Genomic DNA, 18,816 nt, shown 5'->3' on the forward strand with positions numbered 1-18,816 from the left:
GATTGAATAACCTGCAAATACACAGGAAGGGTGGCCACTTTGATTGGTTACCAGAGAACTACCAATGAGTAAACACATAATAAGCATAATGATTTTAGGATCATCTAACTGGCTTCTCAACCAACCAGAGTAAGGTTATAAACTGGGAACAAACAACAGCGTCAAAAAATTATTTTTAAGAAATGGATGCAAATTATCCCTTTAATGCAATGCAAGATACCCAAATATGAATGGATAGATTTTACAACAAACTTTTGCTCCCCATATTTCAACCATAAACCCAGTTTGGTTTAGAAACATCAAAATCTGAACAAATCTGTATAAACAATACTTTAGTGAGCAAGTACTAAACTTATGGAACACAGGCTCCCTAGGGAGACGGTGGAAGCAGAAAGTGTTGTTTGTTTCAAGAACAAATTAGATAGAACATTTCAGGATACAATATATAGTTTGGGACATGACATGTCAAGCGACTGCCAGAATGGTGGAAGGCGAACGAGATGGACCTTGGTCTTTTTGTCGCCTAGCAAATTCTCATGCCCTTCTCATGTGTCAATAAATTCTCATGTGTCAATAAATGCAGCACTGGCTTATTTCAGGTTCATTACCCTGTATTCAGATTTTAAACCAATAGTCATTATGATCAAAGAGATTACCTTTAGCAATGATAGCTTTATCAATGATATACAATAAACCCAAAACAAAAAGCTAAAGTATTCAGAAACCAATGAATTTTATAAACTGAATGAGAAGCTTAGTATTATTTCAGACCATGTACAGGACTAAAAATGTGTTGCTTAATAGTTAAGAAAATTATGCCACTCCACTGACCATAAAATGAGCCATATCTAAGAGGCTGTAAATGGAAGCACTAATTGTACTTTGCTACTATGCTGACGTGCAGTCTTAAAATGCCTCCAATATAATTTAGAAACTAGGATTAATGAAAAGAATTATATGCTAGCCTTTACAAAAATAATATTCCACCCACCTGACCTTCATATATTACAGCATTAACACACAAAATAAAATTATTACTAATACTGTAGTATAAGCATGTTTATACAGAAAAATTAGATTGACAGATAATTCTGCATCTTTATAGCTGAAAACACTCGTATTCAGATGTGAACACGTACGTAGTGTGTAAGAATAGAAAGTTTTAGTTTCTGTACAAATAAAACATGTTGCGTTGATCTGGATCACACACTGCAACTTTTCTTGCATTAGTTCTTGCATTTTGCTTTTAACACTTTTCGCATTCACCAACAGTAATATATTTTCAGATAAAAACGTCTCGTGCTCCTGATCGTAAAATGAGCAAGACATATGCATCATCATCAGGTACAGTATTCAGTTGTCTTGTACTGAAACAATAATAAAAATAACTTGCATTTGACCTAGCGCCTTTTCACCATGAAACATCTCAAGGGGTTTCACAAGTATTTTCTGTCAAGTGTAGTGACTGTGTATTTTTTAGGTGGGCCCAGCGGCCATTTTGCGCACAGCAATGTCCCACAAACAGCCGTGAAGTGAATCATTAATTTTATTTGGGGGGATCATTGCCCAGTCCAGAAACTCCTTTCTCCTTTTGAACAATGCCATTGAGTATCAGTTTTATAAGATTAAAGTCTTGATGTGTGGCTTCTACCCACATCCTTCCGAATCCGTGGTATAGTAAATTCCTTCAACACCCCCCCACCCACCCCTTTCAGATATATGCAAGTCTTATCATTTATTATTGCCCAATGAGAACATGCTAAATATGCAACAGTTTTCTAAACAAACTTTGCTGTTTAACAATACACCATAGTAAAATATCACAGTAAGTTCATTCAACAGTTTTTTTCACAATTTAACACAAAATGTAAGAGAAAAAACACTAGATAAAATGTTACAGGAAAAGTTCAAAGATGACTGATTTAGTGAGTCTTTATTTATTCACACCAAGTTATGGGTAACCACTGTGGGGTTCCGCAAAAGAAGGAAGTAATCCCTCCTGGTGGTTACTTTTAATTGCTATTCTTGCAAAGAAAACATTATTAAAAAAATTCCAGTATTTTTTAAACAGTACAGTGAATGCTACACATAGAGTTCAAAGAAACAAAAATTCTAGGTCTTAAGAAACAGTACCTCAGCTTAACAAGGGAACAGACTGGAAACTCAACTTACAGTATATAATTAAGTTACGCTTTTTATGAAAACCATTCACAATGATCCGCAAGGTAAAACTAAAGTCTGCACAAAAACAAACTACACTGTATTCCAAACATTGTAAGGTTAGTGTTGGTTGTTAGGTCTAATATTCCTCATTGCAACAATGGAAAATCCCACTGTTAGCGAGCATCATCAAAGTTCCTGCACTTGGTGACAAGAAAAGCTTCTCATCCTTGATTTTCTTGGCAAACAAAGTTATCTATACCCAGCACTGGAGCCTTTTATCCTCACACCCAAAATTCAGCATTATTAATTTTCCAAGAGGAATACAGGCTAATGGTTAATCCGTACCAATTATGAACACACAGTTATTTGCTTTTATGTTGAAGCATTAGTTAAGATCCCTTTATCGTGTTTTCATGGATTTCAAATCTGGTAATTTATCAAGCAATTCTTTGTGAGGCATGCCAATGCTAGCAAGAAGTCCATCTTCACTCAACTCTGTATTGGAATAATTAATAGTGTTTCCTTTGAGAGTAGTTATTTGGCCACCAAGTGCTTCCAAGAGTGCATTGCCAGCACAGATATCCCATTTCTTGATATCAGTTACATGCAGATATACATCAGCATGGTCAGGCTGTTTATCATCAGGTATATCCAGCAGAGACAGAACTTTATATCCTACAAAAGATACAACAGGTTACCAATGTTCCTCAATGCAAAAGGCAGAAGGAGTTCAAAATTATCTACACAAAAGCACAGAAGGCAACATTTCTCAAAAGTCTGGATTTCCCTTCTATTCTGTCGGTATTCAGTATTTGTCCAGTACGATATCCTGATTTTCAAATTCTGGATCATACATATTGATATTAGATGGTGTAGTAGATAAACATTGGCCTTTCAGTTATAGACAAGAGCTGCAATTTACAGACCAGAAGCTCCCTCATTTGAAACATGGTCTCAGCCAGTCTTTCGAGGGTTAGGGAAGAGTAAACCAGCCAGGGTTCCACTTCTGATCGATCTACAACATTCTGTAGTAGTTGTTCGCCTTATGTGGCAAACATGTGGGGAGGAGGTCTTGCTCGGCAGTGAGACGCTCTATCATGGAGTGGCCTGATGACACTCACTGTGAAGGCACATGCGTGAACAACAGCCACTTAGGGTGGAGTAGAAGGGTTAACCAACATCCAAGGAATCACACCTCAGCAAGAGGAGGTCAGACCAGTAGCAGAGAGAAATAATGGGGGGAAAAAAATAATTGAGACATTAAATTTATAGATTTTAAAAAAAATGTCAAGGGAGGGGGATAAAATGTCATAATGTGATCAATGATGCAATAACTCACGTGTTATACTGATAGGAGGCTACATCTTATTGCACCATTGGCTGTTATTGGTGACGGATACATAATGCCAGTGGTTTGCCTTAAATTATAATTGTGCTATTTTATGCTTTTTGGTTACTTTCAATAATGTACAAGCAGTTGAAAAAAAATGTGGAGCAACTAATCTAAGTCTTATACGAATCATCTTCTCTGGTCACCCAATGAAACAGATTTATTGAACGTGACAGCTGCTTTAATTACTAACCTCCCAATATACAAATCACCACTTTTATTATCATGTTCAGGTCAATGAAATTTAATCACATGACTAATCCATGCTTGTCTAAACTAGACATAAAACAAAATGTATTATTGTATAATAGTTGGAAGTTCTAGATTATTTTCCTGAATTGCAATGAGGCAGATATAATAATCAAGAAAAGATAATTCTGCATTTTACACTCAACCTTACCTGCTCCTCCAGCTTCAATGATGTCACTGTCATTCCCAAACACCTTCTGGGCAAATGCTTTCCCTGTACCTGTATGTGACCGAGAGATTATAACTTTGGGGTTCTTCTTATTGTAGGATTTGCGGACACTCACATTTGATCCTCCATGGACCATTGCCCATGCTGTAACATTGGGGAAAGAAAATCACCGTTAAGACTAGACATTTATTGTTCAATTGTGGGCAATTAAACAGTGAAATAGGGAGTAGGTAGGGAGGCGGGAGGCAGAGTAAAGTGGAATTGGTTAAGAATCCCTTCAAAGATTTAGAGAGCTGAGAGTCAAACAAAATGCTGCACAGGTACCAGGAAATGCAATACCATAATGTGCAGGAGCATATTGTAGATAATCACTCCCTTGTCTCATAAAGAAAAAAATCCCACTGCTACATTTAACCTCCCTTTAATTGTGGCATTTGAAGGGCATTAGCAGCAGAGACTCCCAATAAAAAGCTTCAATAATTAGATTTCACTTGGTTATCAGTTTCTTTCAAATCGACATATGTTGATTCTTTCAAGATGACTTCAGTGAGTTCAGAATAAACATTGTCGATTAGCCTTCTCTCTTCCTGGGAGGGAAACTAGTTTAAATGGGAAGGGGAAAGGGTACTGTTTGAACAGAAAATTTAGTAGTGATCAAAACTTTCTTTCCCCGTAAAGCCTGTTAATGCATTTGTGGAAATGATTGACTGCATTCTGATTGAACACAACTTAATTTTTTTTCCTATATACAATAAACCAACATCCATTACTCCATCTGCCCAGTGTAACTGTTTAATCAGTATGTGAGCCACTAAGCACAACTGTACCCAATTATATGTTACAATGTGAAGTGCAGTATTATATATATTAATTCCAGTAAGGACCAGATCAAGTCTGTGCCTGTTCTGCTGGATACCTTCCAACGCTTTCACTCCTATAATACTCATCCTTTATCAGAGATTGTGGGTTGTTGCCTGATGTAAACATGATATCTCTAACAGAAGCCATGACAGAAGGAAAAGAACAGGATATGGAGTACCCAAAGCTGATCGAAAGGAATGATGTGACTAAAGACGGGAGAAAGAAAAATAGAGGGAGTAAAAAAGGGAGAAGACTGAAATATGTACATTAATTTTGACAGACTGAATTATTTATGTTTTTCTTGCATACCTGTAAAGTCAGCAAATGGTTTATGAATTACTCCAATCACTGGTTTTCCATTCACAGCAACACACACCATAGTTGTGACGTAATATAGAAGCTTTTCTAAATAAGAGGTAAATAAAAAAACACAATGTAGTGTAATGTTATTCATATGGGTTGAAAAAGAGCTTCAACAGCAAAGCATAAATGGTGCCTTGAATCTTGGAACATAAAGTGCACCTCCAGGAAGGAACCCCCACATATGATACACCAAGGCCAGATCAGGTCACAGTAGCGTTCCTGCAAGATTGCGAAGCATGGAACTCTGGTCTGTACACTTTTAAGCTTGGTATTGGGTTTCTGCACATGTCAGCCCCCCAGCTGACCTCTTAAACTAATAGCTTGCAAATCTTAAGGGAAGAATGTAATAAATTTAATGTACAAGTGAAGTAGATAACATTTGACGGAGAACTGCTGAATCCTCGACAGAGATCCTAGGGTTTTAGTCAGCACAGCAACCTCTATTATGCTATCAAATAAGTTATTGTATCTGTAGCATATATAATACAATATGAGGGTAATTAACAACTAGGCTACGAAGGGTGATTGAGGCCAGGACAATGGATTCATTTAAACAGCAGTTTGATACTGTTATGGGGGGAGGGGGGGGAGAAACAATAGGATGGGTGTTCTGGAAGAATGTCTTGTGAATTGTGAAATAGCATTTTACTTTATGTGTAATTTCTTATCCTTTTGCTGAGTTTGGTGTCCTATGTGATTGTGTTTTATAGTTTCTGCAAGAACTGGAGTGAAACGATGTACAAGGCAATTACTAAAGTGGGAAACGGATAAGAAGCAGAGCTTCAATAGACTCAGAAACAAAGTATGTCTCAGTGATTAGAGGTGTTTAGATGATAGAGGGCTTTTTATTTTAGATGTTTGGGGGAAAACAAATTCAGATTTGAGGAATAGAACTGAATCCAGATTTTTTTTAACCTTTGTTTTAATGTAGCTCATGGCACAAATAACCCTCTTTAGTTTGGTAACTGCTTGAATTAGCTGCTGCTGTTCCCGTCCGCAATGTGCAATATCGCTGCACACCAGCCCGTACTAATAGTGCACAAGCCTCCTTTACTGGCCCTGATCCTGCCCATCTTACATCAGCTGTCGATAACCTGTGTTTGTTTGTTTGTGGGTGCACGTGTGAGTATGCGAATATTTGAGTGTGCATGTGTGAATGTTTGAGTGGATCTGTGAATGTGTTCAGCTAGCTGTGCGTCCTGTAGCTCAGTGGTTAGAGCACTCGCTTTGCAAGCGAGAGACCTGAGTTCAATTCCAGGCAGGGCGAAACCTTGGGCAAGTTTCCTTACTCCACACAGAGCCTAATAATAATCCCTCCAACAAGAACAAAACAATAATAAATTGGTCATTTTCAATCCATGACTGTTTGTGGGACATTGCTGTGCGCAATTGGCTACCGCGTTCGCTCACAAATATACAGTCAATTCACTTTACAGTGTGTTCTGTGAAGCGCTTTGGGACGTCCTCCAGACGTGAAAAGCACTATATCAAATGCAAGGATTATTATTATTATTATTAAGAGTCACAGCAGTTTGCAATGGACTCTATCCTGTATTGCGTGCCATTAATGAAGCCAGGTAGAGGGAATACAATGACAATCATGTGTTATTTTCCCAAAAGAATTGTTCAAAAGTATCAGGTTATTCATCATGTCCTTCAGCATGTCAGTATTTATTAAGTAAGCACCCTCTCTTTGTGCAAAAATAAAGTTAAAGGAATGTTGTGTATTTTTTTCTTTCCCAAATTGCTTGAAAATTTTCCTTGTGGCAGAAAAGACCAAAGGCAAACCATACGTCTGTCTACCTGTGTATTCCTGGGTAGCATCAAGTGGATCAATCCAGACTGTGATGCTGTCAGAGGAAACTTCTTCTGATGTGGGAGTTTTCTCCAGGATCTCCTTTGGAATGACACGATCCCATATGGCATCCTCCTTGACAAAGCCCACATCTTGTTCTTCAGAAAACACCTAGTGTTAAATCACAGTAAGTACCATCAGGTTGCTTTGCAGTGTAATCTCAAATAAAAATTAATTCTTGCATTTGATATAGTGCCTTATCATGTTTTCAAGACGTCTCAAAGCACTTCACAGGATATACTGTAAAGTGAATTGACTGCATATTTTGTGGGCGAAATGCAGCAGCCAATATCGCACAACAGTGTCCCACAAACAGTCGTGGATAATGACCAATTTTTTTTAGGGAATTATTATTCCCGGAAAAGCGATCTGACAATTAACTAACAACTGGGTATCTACTTACTGCTAATTAAACAGGCGTGTGGAGTAAAGAAACTTGCCCAACCTTTCGCCCTGCCGGAAATCAGACCCAGGTCTCTCGCTTGCGAGGCGAGTGCTCTAATCCCTGAGCTACAGGACTCCGAATGACATGACGATATTAATTCAGAGGAGCATGGTATTCTACAGCATGACGTGCAACAAGAAACACATTTTGTATCCATCAGCTTGTACTGCAAATTACATGATGCAGCATAGCTGACAACAATAAAACTTGCTATAAGCAAAAACACTCTCCTACAAAAAAANCTGTGAATCCTGAGAAATGCTTTGCGACATCTTCCTAACATGAAAGTCGCTCTATCAAATGCAGGGAAGTTGTTAACTGTCCAGCTTCTTTTAAGGGAGTTGCTCAAAATATTAATCTTTGCATTTGACATAACTCCTTTTCACATTGTAATAACGTCTCAAAGCACTTCACAGAATTTACTGTAAAGTGACTGTATTTAATAATAACAATAATAATCCTTGCATTTGATATAGCGCATTTCACGTCGGGAGGACGTCCCAAAGCGCTTCACAGAACACACTGTAAAGTGAATTGACTGTATATTTGTGGGCGAACGCGGCAGCCAATTGTGCACAGCAATGTCCCACAAACAGTCGTAGATGGAAAATGAACAATTTATTATTGTTTCGGGTTTTGGAGGGATTATTATTAGGTGTGTGGAGTAAGGAAACTTGCCCAAGGTTTCGCCCTGCCTGGAATTGAACTCAGGTCTCTCGCTTGCAAAGCGAGTGCTCTAACCACTGAGCTACAGGACTCCACTGTAGGATGTATTATACACCCTACTCAGATGGACTTTAAAAGTTCCCATGCCACTACTTGAAAAGAGAAGTCAATTTCTCCTGCCTATCAATTCTATCCCCCACCTCCCAAAAAAGAAAAAGAGCCATTGGTTTCATGACTGATTGTGGGGCATGGGTGTGCAATTGGGCTGTTAGGTTTGCCTACAAATACAGTTAATTCACAGTAAATCCTATGAAGCACTTTGGGACATACTCCTGATGTGAAAGGCACTTTACCAAATACAAGGATTATTACTAAAAATGTGGCTGTTCAAAATTTTCAAGAGGGGAGGCGGGGAGGGGCTGACCATTACCCTGTTGAATTATTGGGATTCACCATATAATAAGCACAACAAATACCTTGTGTAGCATTTCTGGGGATTAACCAAAGAATGATGGCAGTAGCACTGAATGGGTGGAAATGTTTAGAAAGTGAAGCTGTATTCACAAACTGCTTAAATTGCACAATTATATGAAACTGGGGCTTTGCTTGTTTTGAAGTGTCCGTTTCCATTGTCCCTGGAACTGACTGAGATCCCAAAGAGTAAAAAAGCTCGTTTGGGGAGGAAGGGAGGGAGTGATTGGAAAAAAGAAAGTAATCAAACACAGTGCAACTTTCTACAGCTCCTCAGAGCGATTTTGGGGCCAGGTGTTTAAACATTTTTTTGTTGAAGCACTTCAAAGAGAATAATAATACTTGCATTTTCACGTTGGAAGGGCACCTCAAAGCACTTTGCAGGATTTACTGTAAAGTGAAGTGACTGTGTGTCTGTAGGCAAAAGCAGCAACCTTGTGCCAGAAACACAGTCAAAATGCAAATGGCCAGTTTTATCTGGTGGATTATTGGTCTGAAACCCTGGAATAAACTCCATTCTCTTTTCGAATAGTGTTGTAGGTTCTTTAGCATCTGTCTGAACTGGTAATAGTTTTGGGTTTACAGTTTTATACAAAGGATGACACCTCCAACAATTCTGTTGCTCCCCCAGTGCTGTATTGGAATGTCAATCTCGAATGCATAGTCAAAATACTGCTATTGAGTTTGAAGCTATAATCTTTGACGTTTACAAAAAAAGCATTGGAGGTCTTAAGGTGATTAATTACAGCACTATTTCCAAAAATATGCTTACCTGCAACCAAAATATTAATAAAAGCAGAAATGCTGACGCTTTTTACCCAAGAATAGCAAAATAATGTATCTAAAAGGAGTAGAAAAATGAAAACCTTGTAAAGGTTCCATTATCCCCAAACCAAAGCTTTAAGGCAGTCTGCTAGATCAGATGACATATTAACATTCAGCAATATTGTTTGTGCGAATGTCAACCAGTGCCCTGTGTAACGGCAAAACAACATTCTGAATGAAATTAAACGTTCCTAAACTGTGCGGAGGAGAACAAAATACAAATCAATTGAAACAGACATATTATTATCCCTTTTAAACCCCAATGAAACAAAATAAGGATATAACAATGGACAGGGACACACTGAAAATAACATATTCTGTTTCTAGCGAGGGTTTCCTTTGGCTCCTTATTCTCCATCCGTCTCCACCATCTTTCCACCTGCTCCACCTCCGTCACCCTGAAAACGCTTTCGTCCACCTTTCAACTCCCCAGCTCAAGCTCCCAGACAACTGTGTAAAGCACTTTAAGCCATCTTCACCACATGTAAATTGTAATTGAAAATTGTAATTGTTCTGACTGACAGGAATGCTAACTCGAACATTGCTACCTCAAAGTGTTCCAACACTACAACATGATAAACATACACAAATGCAGCTTCGTAGACATTCCTATGAAATAACCTAAAATATTCTTCTTCCTCCAAGAATTGCATTTTAAAGTACTGTATTTCAGAATTTTGGGACCACATTTGGACTTGGGTATTCTATCCCGAACAACATTAATTCACCAATCCTGACTAATGGTTAAAGTATCACAGTACCTGGTTAGTTTAGTTGTTCGCTTTCCTAAAAACAAAATCAGACACATGTATTTCTCTTTTTATCTCTGTCAAATTTGCATTCAAGTTTGAAGATTACTGTTCCTGGGAACACAGTGTTTTAACAAGCACTCCCTGATAGAGTACAGCACAGTGACGGAAAAGACAACCTTCTGCTTCTCCACCCAATTTCCAAAAGAGCAATCTCTCCTGCTCAAGTATTTTCTGATTCCCAACCAACCATTCTATAAGACCTGAGTGAATTGCCAATTTAGTGCCCCATTATGGGCAGTTTTGTGCTGAGAGCGAATTTCCACTGGGAATGGAAGCTGAGTTCATTTCACATATAGAACCCTTATAACTAGACAGCAGACAGCCTGGATTCACAATCAGAACCCAGAAATCAAAGCTTGGGAGTGAGTTCAGTTAACTACTTCTCTTGAATCGAGAGCATTAAGAGTCTGTTGAAAAGAGGTAGATTGAATCTTCTGTATGATGCTCCAATGCCTAGCACTGCGATGCTGAGCACTGGAGCATCAAATAGAAGATTTGATCTCCTACCAGACAGTCATGAATCTTAACTGCATTTAACAAGTATCCAGTAAACCTAAGCGCCCTATAATTGTGAAGAGGAAGAAAAATGTGAGCTGGTTAGGAGCAGGGCAGACTAGTACATTGCCTACTGCCCAGTCAAACCAGCATTGGCAGTGACCCAGGAGAATGCTGTAAGATAAAAAGTTTTTTCAAAAATGAAGTTATGTTCAACTTTTAGACACATGAAAGCAAACAGAACAAACAGAATGTGACCACTTACAAACCACTGCATTGAATAGAGAATGGATGGGTTTGAAGTGGCAAAAAAAATCAATCTCCATTCAAGACCTAAGAGCGCACTCCACATTATTGGTCCGCGTCACACAGCTAAACCAGGGTAAGGGTTAGAGTTACAGAATGAAGTAACAATCTCTTTAATACAAAAGTGGGAATGACAACTCCTGAAAAACAATTCATCCTGACCAGATGGGATTTATCTGCGATGGAGGGCAGGGAAGGTAGGAGGGTGGCCGAAGACTCGGTCAAAGAGGAGGGTTTTGAGACATGCCTTGAAGGAGGCAAGGGAGGGAGTGAGGCAAAGGAAATGTGGGATGGAGTTCTATAGGGTGGGGATAGAAAGGCTGAAGGCTCGACCGCCGATGGTGGGGCGGGGCACGTGGAGCAGGCCACAGTCTGCTGAGAAGTGGGAGCGGACAGGTTGATATGGGGTTGCAAGGGAGGAGCAAAGCCCTGAAGGGCCTTGAAGGTGAGGATGAGGATTTTGAACTCTATCCTCTGGGGGATGGCATATATAGATGCACGTTCTGTCTACGTAAATCAAACCTGCTGGAGTTTTCTTTGCATACCAGGCCTTTTACTGAGCAGTGTGGTGTTCTATTGTACAGAAGCCACTTTGTTGCTTTGTCTCTCAATTTTCCATTTACAGTAATGGAAACCTTCAAGCTTTAAATACAAGGGAGACCAAATTACTGGGAAGTGCAGTTCCTTGAATGACATGTTCAAACTGAGGTTCAGTCTGCCTATTCAAATGGATATTAATAGATCTCATGGCGTTATTTAAAAAGAGAAGGGAGTTTCTCAAGGTCTCCAGGCCAACAATCCCCCAAATAAAATTGGTCACTCACTTCATGGCTGTTTGTTCAGGACGTTGCTGTGTACTAGTTGGCTGCTGTGTTCACCTACCAGTCAGCTAGGTAGTGATAACCATCTTCTCAACTAATCTTAACTTCAGAGCTATTATCATACAGCCACATTCAGTGAGCAGCCACATACTAAAGTCCTCTTCGCTTCATAATCCAGACTAAAATATTGATTTGATTTAATGCAGTTAAATGTACTTGCATTTAATATAGCGTCTTATCAAATCAATGGTCTCAAAACACTTAATAAGAGTTCTTTTCAAGAGTAGTGAATGTTACATGTATTTAGATTGCTTTCATAAGTAAATCCATTAGATCAGATTTTGCTGGTCAGCTAACATTAAATCAAGAGAATTGTGTGTACTCGGCAGTAAGCTTAAACATCGTCCCCAGAGAAATGGTATTGAAGTTAGCTGAGCGTGGGGTTGTTTGTGCAAAACATATCTTATTGAAAAACATGTTTACAACAAATCTTCAATCTATTTGTCAGGGAGACAGGAACCGTCTTTGTAGTTGCAGTCATTTGTTTACCCAACCGAACATCACAATCAGTGACTATGAATGAATTTAGGTTGTATTTGAGGGTTTAATTCCACTTCTTAATCCTTGCTGGTCTCACCTTGTAGAGGCACACCTATCTCCCACAATACATTTGGATTGGAAGGTATGATATTTGTAGAATCCTCAATGAAGGCCAACAACAATAACAACTTGCATTTATATAGCACCCTTTAATGCAGGTGAGTGTCTCAGGGCGCTTAATAGAGGCGGAGCTTGACACTGAGCCGGGGGAGAGAAGAAGTGAGCTCCCCCCAACTCAGCCTCAAGCCGTAAGCAAGTTCGAGGAGGAACGTCTCAGGATTTGATCTGAAAAAGGAGAAGCAGGCAGAAAGGCAGAGACATCGAGGGAGTCAATCCTTCAGCCTTGTCAAGATCAAGTACCTGAGGAGTGATGTCGAGTCCAACTTAACTGAAAAAGCACTTTAATAAGAAATAGTGCTTAAAAATCGGTGAAATTGCGCCTACAAATAGCACTGTAAGATTGGTGGTTGACCTTGATCTTTACAAGCCAGCATTCTAAGAGGCTGAGAATACACATGCACTTCTACCTCACCAAAGCCTCTTCTTCCAACATAAAAAAATCAAGTGGAATGAATCTCAGGAGAGGGAGGTTTCCAGAACCATAAAAATGGTTGATGATAGAATAAACAGCACTGATGTGATAAATGCAAATCTAAAGTACCCAAATCTGTACCAGGATAAAGGAACAAAACACACTTTTTGTTTACACAGTGAGCTCTTAAAGTCTGGAATGCACTGCCTGAAAGGGTGGTGGAAACAAATTCAATAACAACTTTTAAAAGGGAATTGGATAGGTACTTGAAGAGAAAAAATTTGCAAGGATATGGGGAAAGAACAGAGGAGTGGGAATGATTTCTTAATTCTTCCAAAAAGGCTGGTACTGGGACGATGGGCTAAATGGCCTCGTTCTGTGTTGTAATATTCTATGATTCTATAGGATTGCTTTCAAAACAAGTACACTTGGCCAATTTACTTTTTATTTCCCTTCCCCATCTTCTGCAGTGAATAAGCCTTCAATCGTACCCTAATCTCTAGTGGGAGTACTCCTAATATGGTGGACAATTCATCCAACGCTCCCAGATCTGCCTCTTCCAATCAATTATCGGATTTGGCAGTCAGTGTCAGCTCTGGAGTCCTTTAGTTTTCAATGGTAAACAAACTCCCCAATTCCAATTCAATTCTATTTTACTTTATGTGGATCAGAGATGCACAGATCAGTTCAAACTCTGAATGCAACTGATGAAAATTGGAAAGCTATACATCTCTCGCATCTCTACGTACACCTGCCTTTTGGCAGGTCAAATGAACGTTTTGTATAGGACATACCTTATGCCAAGAAAGTAGCTTTCAGAAAGGGTTAACCAACTTTGAAAAATTAACACCATCCAAAAGGACAAAGCTCTCACTGAAAAAATCAAGGTCCCTCTCCCTCAATTACTGTACAGATATTTGAACACTTGGCTGTCTATTTTTTCTCATCCCCAGATAAGTTTTTTTACATCTTCCCAAATTCAATTCCAAGTAGGTTCTTATGTTTTGAACTCCTTCTGCATTCTTAGTGCCACTGGTTTATTCATGATGGGATCTCTGCTTAACAAAATTGATTTGATAACATATTAGTTCTACAACCTCAACATTCACTAGATATTCCTCTCTGGTATTCTATTGTTACCACACACAGTAATTTTTCAAAGAATAACTAAAATGTGAACTATGATAATAATCCTTGCATTTGATATAGCGCCGTATCACTTCTCAAAGCGCCTCAAATAGTAATACTGTAAAGTGAATTGACTGTATAATTGTGGGCGAAATGTGGCAGCCAATTGCATACAGCAGTGTCCCACAAACAGTGTTGTGGATTTAGTGACAAAATTATTATTATTTTATTTTTTTGAAGGGTTTATTGCTCCCGGAAAAGTGATCCACCAATCGACTAACAACCGTACTCCTACTTACTGCTAGGTAAACAGAGGCGTGTGGATTAAGCAAAGTTTCCCAATGTTTCGCCCTGCTGCGAATCACACCCACGTCCTCTCGCTTGCAAGGCAAGCGCTCTAACAAACAACAACAAAATTACATTTCTATAGCGTCATTGGGACATTGGGAGGATGTCCCAAGGCGTTGGACAGAGTTTTGGATCTGAGCTAGGGTCGGGATTGGGGAGGGTGGAGGGTAGCGGGGGAAGCAGGGAGATCGAAAGCACGGTCAAAGAGGAGGGTCTTGAGATGGGTCTTGAAGGAGGCAAGAGACTGCGGGATAGAGTTAGAGGGTGGGGGCACAGTGGTAGAAGGTCCACCTGCCAATGGTGGGGTGGGCAAGGCGGGGGACGTGAAGCAGGCCAGAGCCTGCTGAGCAGAAGGAGCGGGCAGGATGGTAGGGGTTTAGGAGGTCAGAGAGGTAGGGGGAAGCAAGACCATGGAGGGCTTTGAAGGTGAGGACCAGGATCTTGAACTGAATCCTCTGTGTGATGGGAAACCAGTGGAGTTGGGAGTGGATTGGGGTGATAGGGTCACGGAGCCTGGTGCGGGAGAGGACATGATCTGCAGAGGTCTGGCGATCTGTAGCCTGTGGAGGGAGGAGTTGGGGAGTCCGACATGCAAGGAGTTTGCATAGTCAAACGTCGATGTAATGAATGTGTGTATGAGGGTTTCGTTGGCCTGTGGTGTGAGGCAGTGGCAGAGCCGAGTGATGTTGCGGAGGTGGGGGACGTCAGAGCGGGTCATGGTGCAGATGTGGCGTAGAAAGGATAGCTGAAGGTCAAACAAGATGCCAAGGTTCCTGACTGACTTAGCAAGGTGGAGTGTGCATCCTTGGATAGCAATGCTGCCCACGCCCAAGGTGTAGAGGCGCTGACGGGAGCCAATCAGGAGAACCTCGGTCTTGTTGAAGTTCAACTGAAGAAAATTAGCTCTCGTCCAGGACTTGATGTCCGATAGACAGTCAAGGGTGGAGGCAGAGAGGTACAGTTGGGTGTCATCCACATGAAGTTGACCCAATGTATGCGGATTATGTCACCAAGAGGGAGCATATAGATATTGAAGAGGAGAGGACCAAGGACAGAGCCCTGAGGAACGCCGCACGAGACGGTGAGGGGACTAGAGGAGAAACTGTTTGTGGAGATGAAGTGGAGACGGTGTGAGAGATATGACCTGAACCAGTCAAGGACAGAGTCGTGAAGGTTGAGGTGAGAGAAGAGGCGGTGGATGAGGACAGAGTGGTCAATGGTATTGAAGGCAGCAGAGAGGTCAAGGAGGACGAGGAGGCAGAGGGAGCCCTGGTCGCAGATGGACGAAATGTCATTTGTCATTTTGACCAAAGCTGTTTCTGTGCTGTGGACGGCACGGAAACCCGATTGGAGGGGTTCGTGAAGAGAGTGGCAGGAGAGGAAGGAGTGAAGCTGGGAACCAACAACTCGTTCCAGTACAGACGTCCACATTATTGTGTTATTATCTTGATCTACTAACATTTGAAATAGCTTCCAGTCCTTGGTCAATGCAGTTACATATCTGTTTTCATTTTGTTGTTTATACTCATTTTCCACTAATAACCTTTACATATTTATTGACCAAAAAAGTAACTACTCTTTTAAAACAGATTGGGTTTCTAAATTTCTAAAGAGACTAGTAATCTGAATGGTAGGATTCTTAGTGCTTAAGTTGTTGGATACCTTCTAAAATGTACAATTCCCTGAACAGAAACAGAATTTAAAATTTAAGCAAAACAAAACAACAAAATGTTTCCTCAAGTGAAGGAGTCATTCCGCTCCAATTTTCAAGAATGCTAAAGCAATCAACCTATAAGTTACTCTATTGATTAGCATTTCTGGGTGAATCTCTCTTATTTGAGATTAGAACACTTTGTCAGTATCTTCAAATTAAGCTGAATGCACTTCTTCTGTGCTGTACAGTTCTGTTGGTTCAAAAATAAAATAAAAAAGGGAAGTGAGACTATAACAAGTGGTTTAAGGAAAATGGTAAAGTAGATCATGTGGGCTTATATCTTGCATCACTTCCTCATGGCGAGAAAAATGAACTGGAGATTGACATGGAAGAAGTGAAGGTGTTGTTTAAAAAAAGTATGGATAACAATGGACAAAAAAAGTCAGTCGAGCAATTATATTTAATAAGAAACTGCAGGAATAATCCATCGGAGGAGACCAAAACATACAAGAGGCACATGTCATGAAAAGTACAATTCTGCATGTGAGAGGGGACACTGACAGATGTTAGCTGATAAGTTAGCCCTGGTTAGATGAAATGATAGCTTTAAAATAAGAATGAATATCTCAACTGGTGTTCATTGGAATAAACTCTGAACAGAGTCAGAACAACCAAAATAAATGATTATGCTATCATGCGAATAACTTTGCAACACTGAAAGGGCAGAACAGCATTGCCAGTCCGCAGCATTTGTATTACGTACTGCTAGAGGTGGTGCAGCTAGAAAGGCTGGCATTAGAATGCAAAAGATGTTCAAAGTATAAGAACACACTTGGAACTCAATATGGGAAAGAGTAAGCAAAAGTGTACTCATAAGGGAGAGGACAAGGAGATTAGTAGGAGGAGGAATACATTGATGGGAGTGAGGTGGAGGGTACAAAATTGCTGTCAACTAGGTTAAGGAAATTTCATTGTGACCATAGGAGTGGTCCAAAAGGGAAGGCGAAAATGTGAAACTTTTAACCATTTATTCATATTCAGAAGATTACAAACACAGGCCACTTCATGCAGGGAAGATTGTGAAAGCAGGCAACATCCTCTGGTAAGGAGGAGATTTTGCATGTACAGTATATGAAGGGGATGTAATGATTTGGAAATGACCTCACGATGCTCATCTGCATTAAGGATGTGTCATAGAATCATAGAATTATACAGCACAGAAGGAGGGCATTCGGCCCATCGTGTCTTGCCGGCTCTTTGAAAAGAGCTATCCAATTAAATCCCACTCCCCCACTCTCCCCCCATAGCCCTGCAAACTTGTCCTACCCAAATAATTATCTGGGGAGGACATGTGCATGAATGCATTTTAGTTGTTATAAATCAGGAACAAGATTTGTGGAGATTATTCACCAATGCAAAAAAATAAATTGTGTGAACTATTTTCTAAAACAAAATTAATTAGCGAAACGAATTAACTCGTGAAACTAAAATTATACTAGCGTGGTTGGCAAGGTCACCCATTCATTCAACAAGCATTCTTTGTTCAATAGTACTTAGGATTGCTCATATTAATGCACGAAACACATTTGACCATATAAACAAATTACCAAATCTTTGTATTGTAAACTACACAGAAACAAAGGATAGCACTTTATCTCATTATAGATTTTAATTATCTTAATATTTCAGGTGCTTTGTTAATTATAATGGGGCTTCAGCCGAAAGGGCAGGATTTATTTTCAGAGATTAAGGACTCGAACTCTTTATTAAATCTAAAGCTACAGATGGTCTACTAAACAAATTGCATGCCTTAGGTCTTTTGAGTTTATTTCTGGCATGCTAATGACCACTAAAGACAATTCACTTCAAAGGATGCCCTTCTAGATGCTATTTGCTCAACTACATACCAGTTTTCTTATCGGAAATATTGTGTGGCATCCATTCATGTAACTCGTAAATGTTGTAATATTTTCTCCACAATTTAGAAGGATACACCATACAGTCCTGCTGAGAATATCAAATATTGCTTGTAGACTGCTTCACTTCAAATCCTCCCACATTAATAGTTAGACATCATCAGATATACATATACAGTCAATTCACTTTACAGTATATTCTGTGAAGCGCTTTTAGACGTCTCGAAGACGTGCTAAGGTGCCATATTAAATGCAAGGATTATATTATTCCCTTAGGAGCACTTCCCATTAAGATCAAATTTAATTTTGTGTATTCAAAAGTAAAAATGTTCCTGGTCTGATCTGAGCTTGGTCTATCCCCCTATTCCTTTGGCTGCTTCTCCTCCTTTGAGCACATCAACCTCTACCATCCCTCATCTCTCTCCCTCAAAATCATCTTGGTTTACCACCCCCCACAAACCTCCTGGCCCTTTCCTCACTGATATCTCCTCTCTCCTCTCATCCCTGTCCCTCTGGACTGAACACATGCTCATAATGAGTGACTTCAACCTCCACCTAAATTCCTCTTTGCACCACCTCCTCGGATTTCACTGCCCTCCTTACGTCCCTGAACTTTACCCTCCATATCAACTCGACGATTCACAACCGTGGCCACTCCCTCGACCTCATCATCACAAATGGCCTTGACATTTCCGACCTGTCAATCACGGACAAGGCCATCTCAGATAACTTCATCTCCCTCTCCTC

General features: G+C 39.9%; 1 protein-coding gene across 1 annotated transcript in view; it reads right to left on the bottom strand.

Moving 5' to 3' along the window:
* Positions 1-483: 483 nt before the first annotated feature.
* The window catches only part of bpnt2 (3'(2'), 5'-bisphosphate nucleotidase 2), a 29,039-nt gene continuing 10,706 nt past the window's right edge, over positions 484-18,816 (bottom strand). Inside the window, exons 2-5 of the mRNA XM_042331947.1 lie at positions 6,999-7,161; positions 5,142-5,237; positions 3,954-4,115; positions 484-2,838 (exon numbers count right to left, since the gene is read on the bottom strand). Of these exons, the coding sequence (XP_042187881.1) occupies positions 2,564-2,838; positions 3,954-4,115; positions 5,142-5,237; positions 6,999-7,161 (696 nt within the window). The 3' untranslated portion in view covers positions 484-2,563. The remainder of the gene's footprint in view (positions 2,839-3,953; positions 4,116-5,141; positions 5,238-6,998; positions 7,162-18,816) is intronic.

The sequence above is a fragment of the Callorhinchus milii genome, unplaced genomic scaffold, assembly GCF_018977255.1.
Source record: "Callorhinchus milii isolate IMCB2004 unplaced genomic scaffold, IMCB_Cmil_1.0 Scaffold2, whole genome shotgun sequence".
Classification (NCBI taxonomy): Eukaryota; Metazoa; Chordata; class Chondrichthyes; order Chimaeriformes; family Callorhinchidae; genus Callorhinchus; species Callorhinchus milii.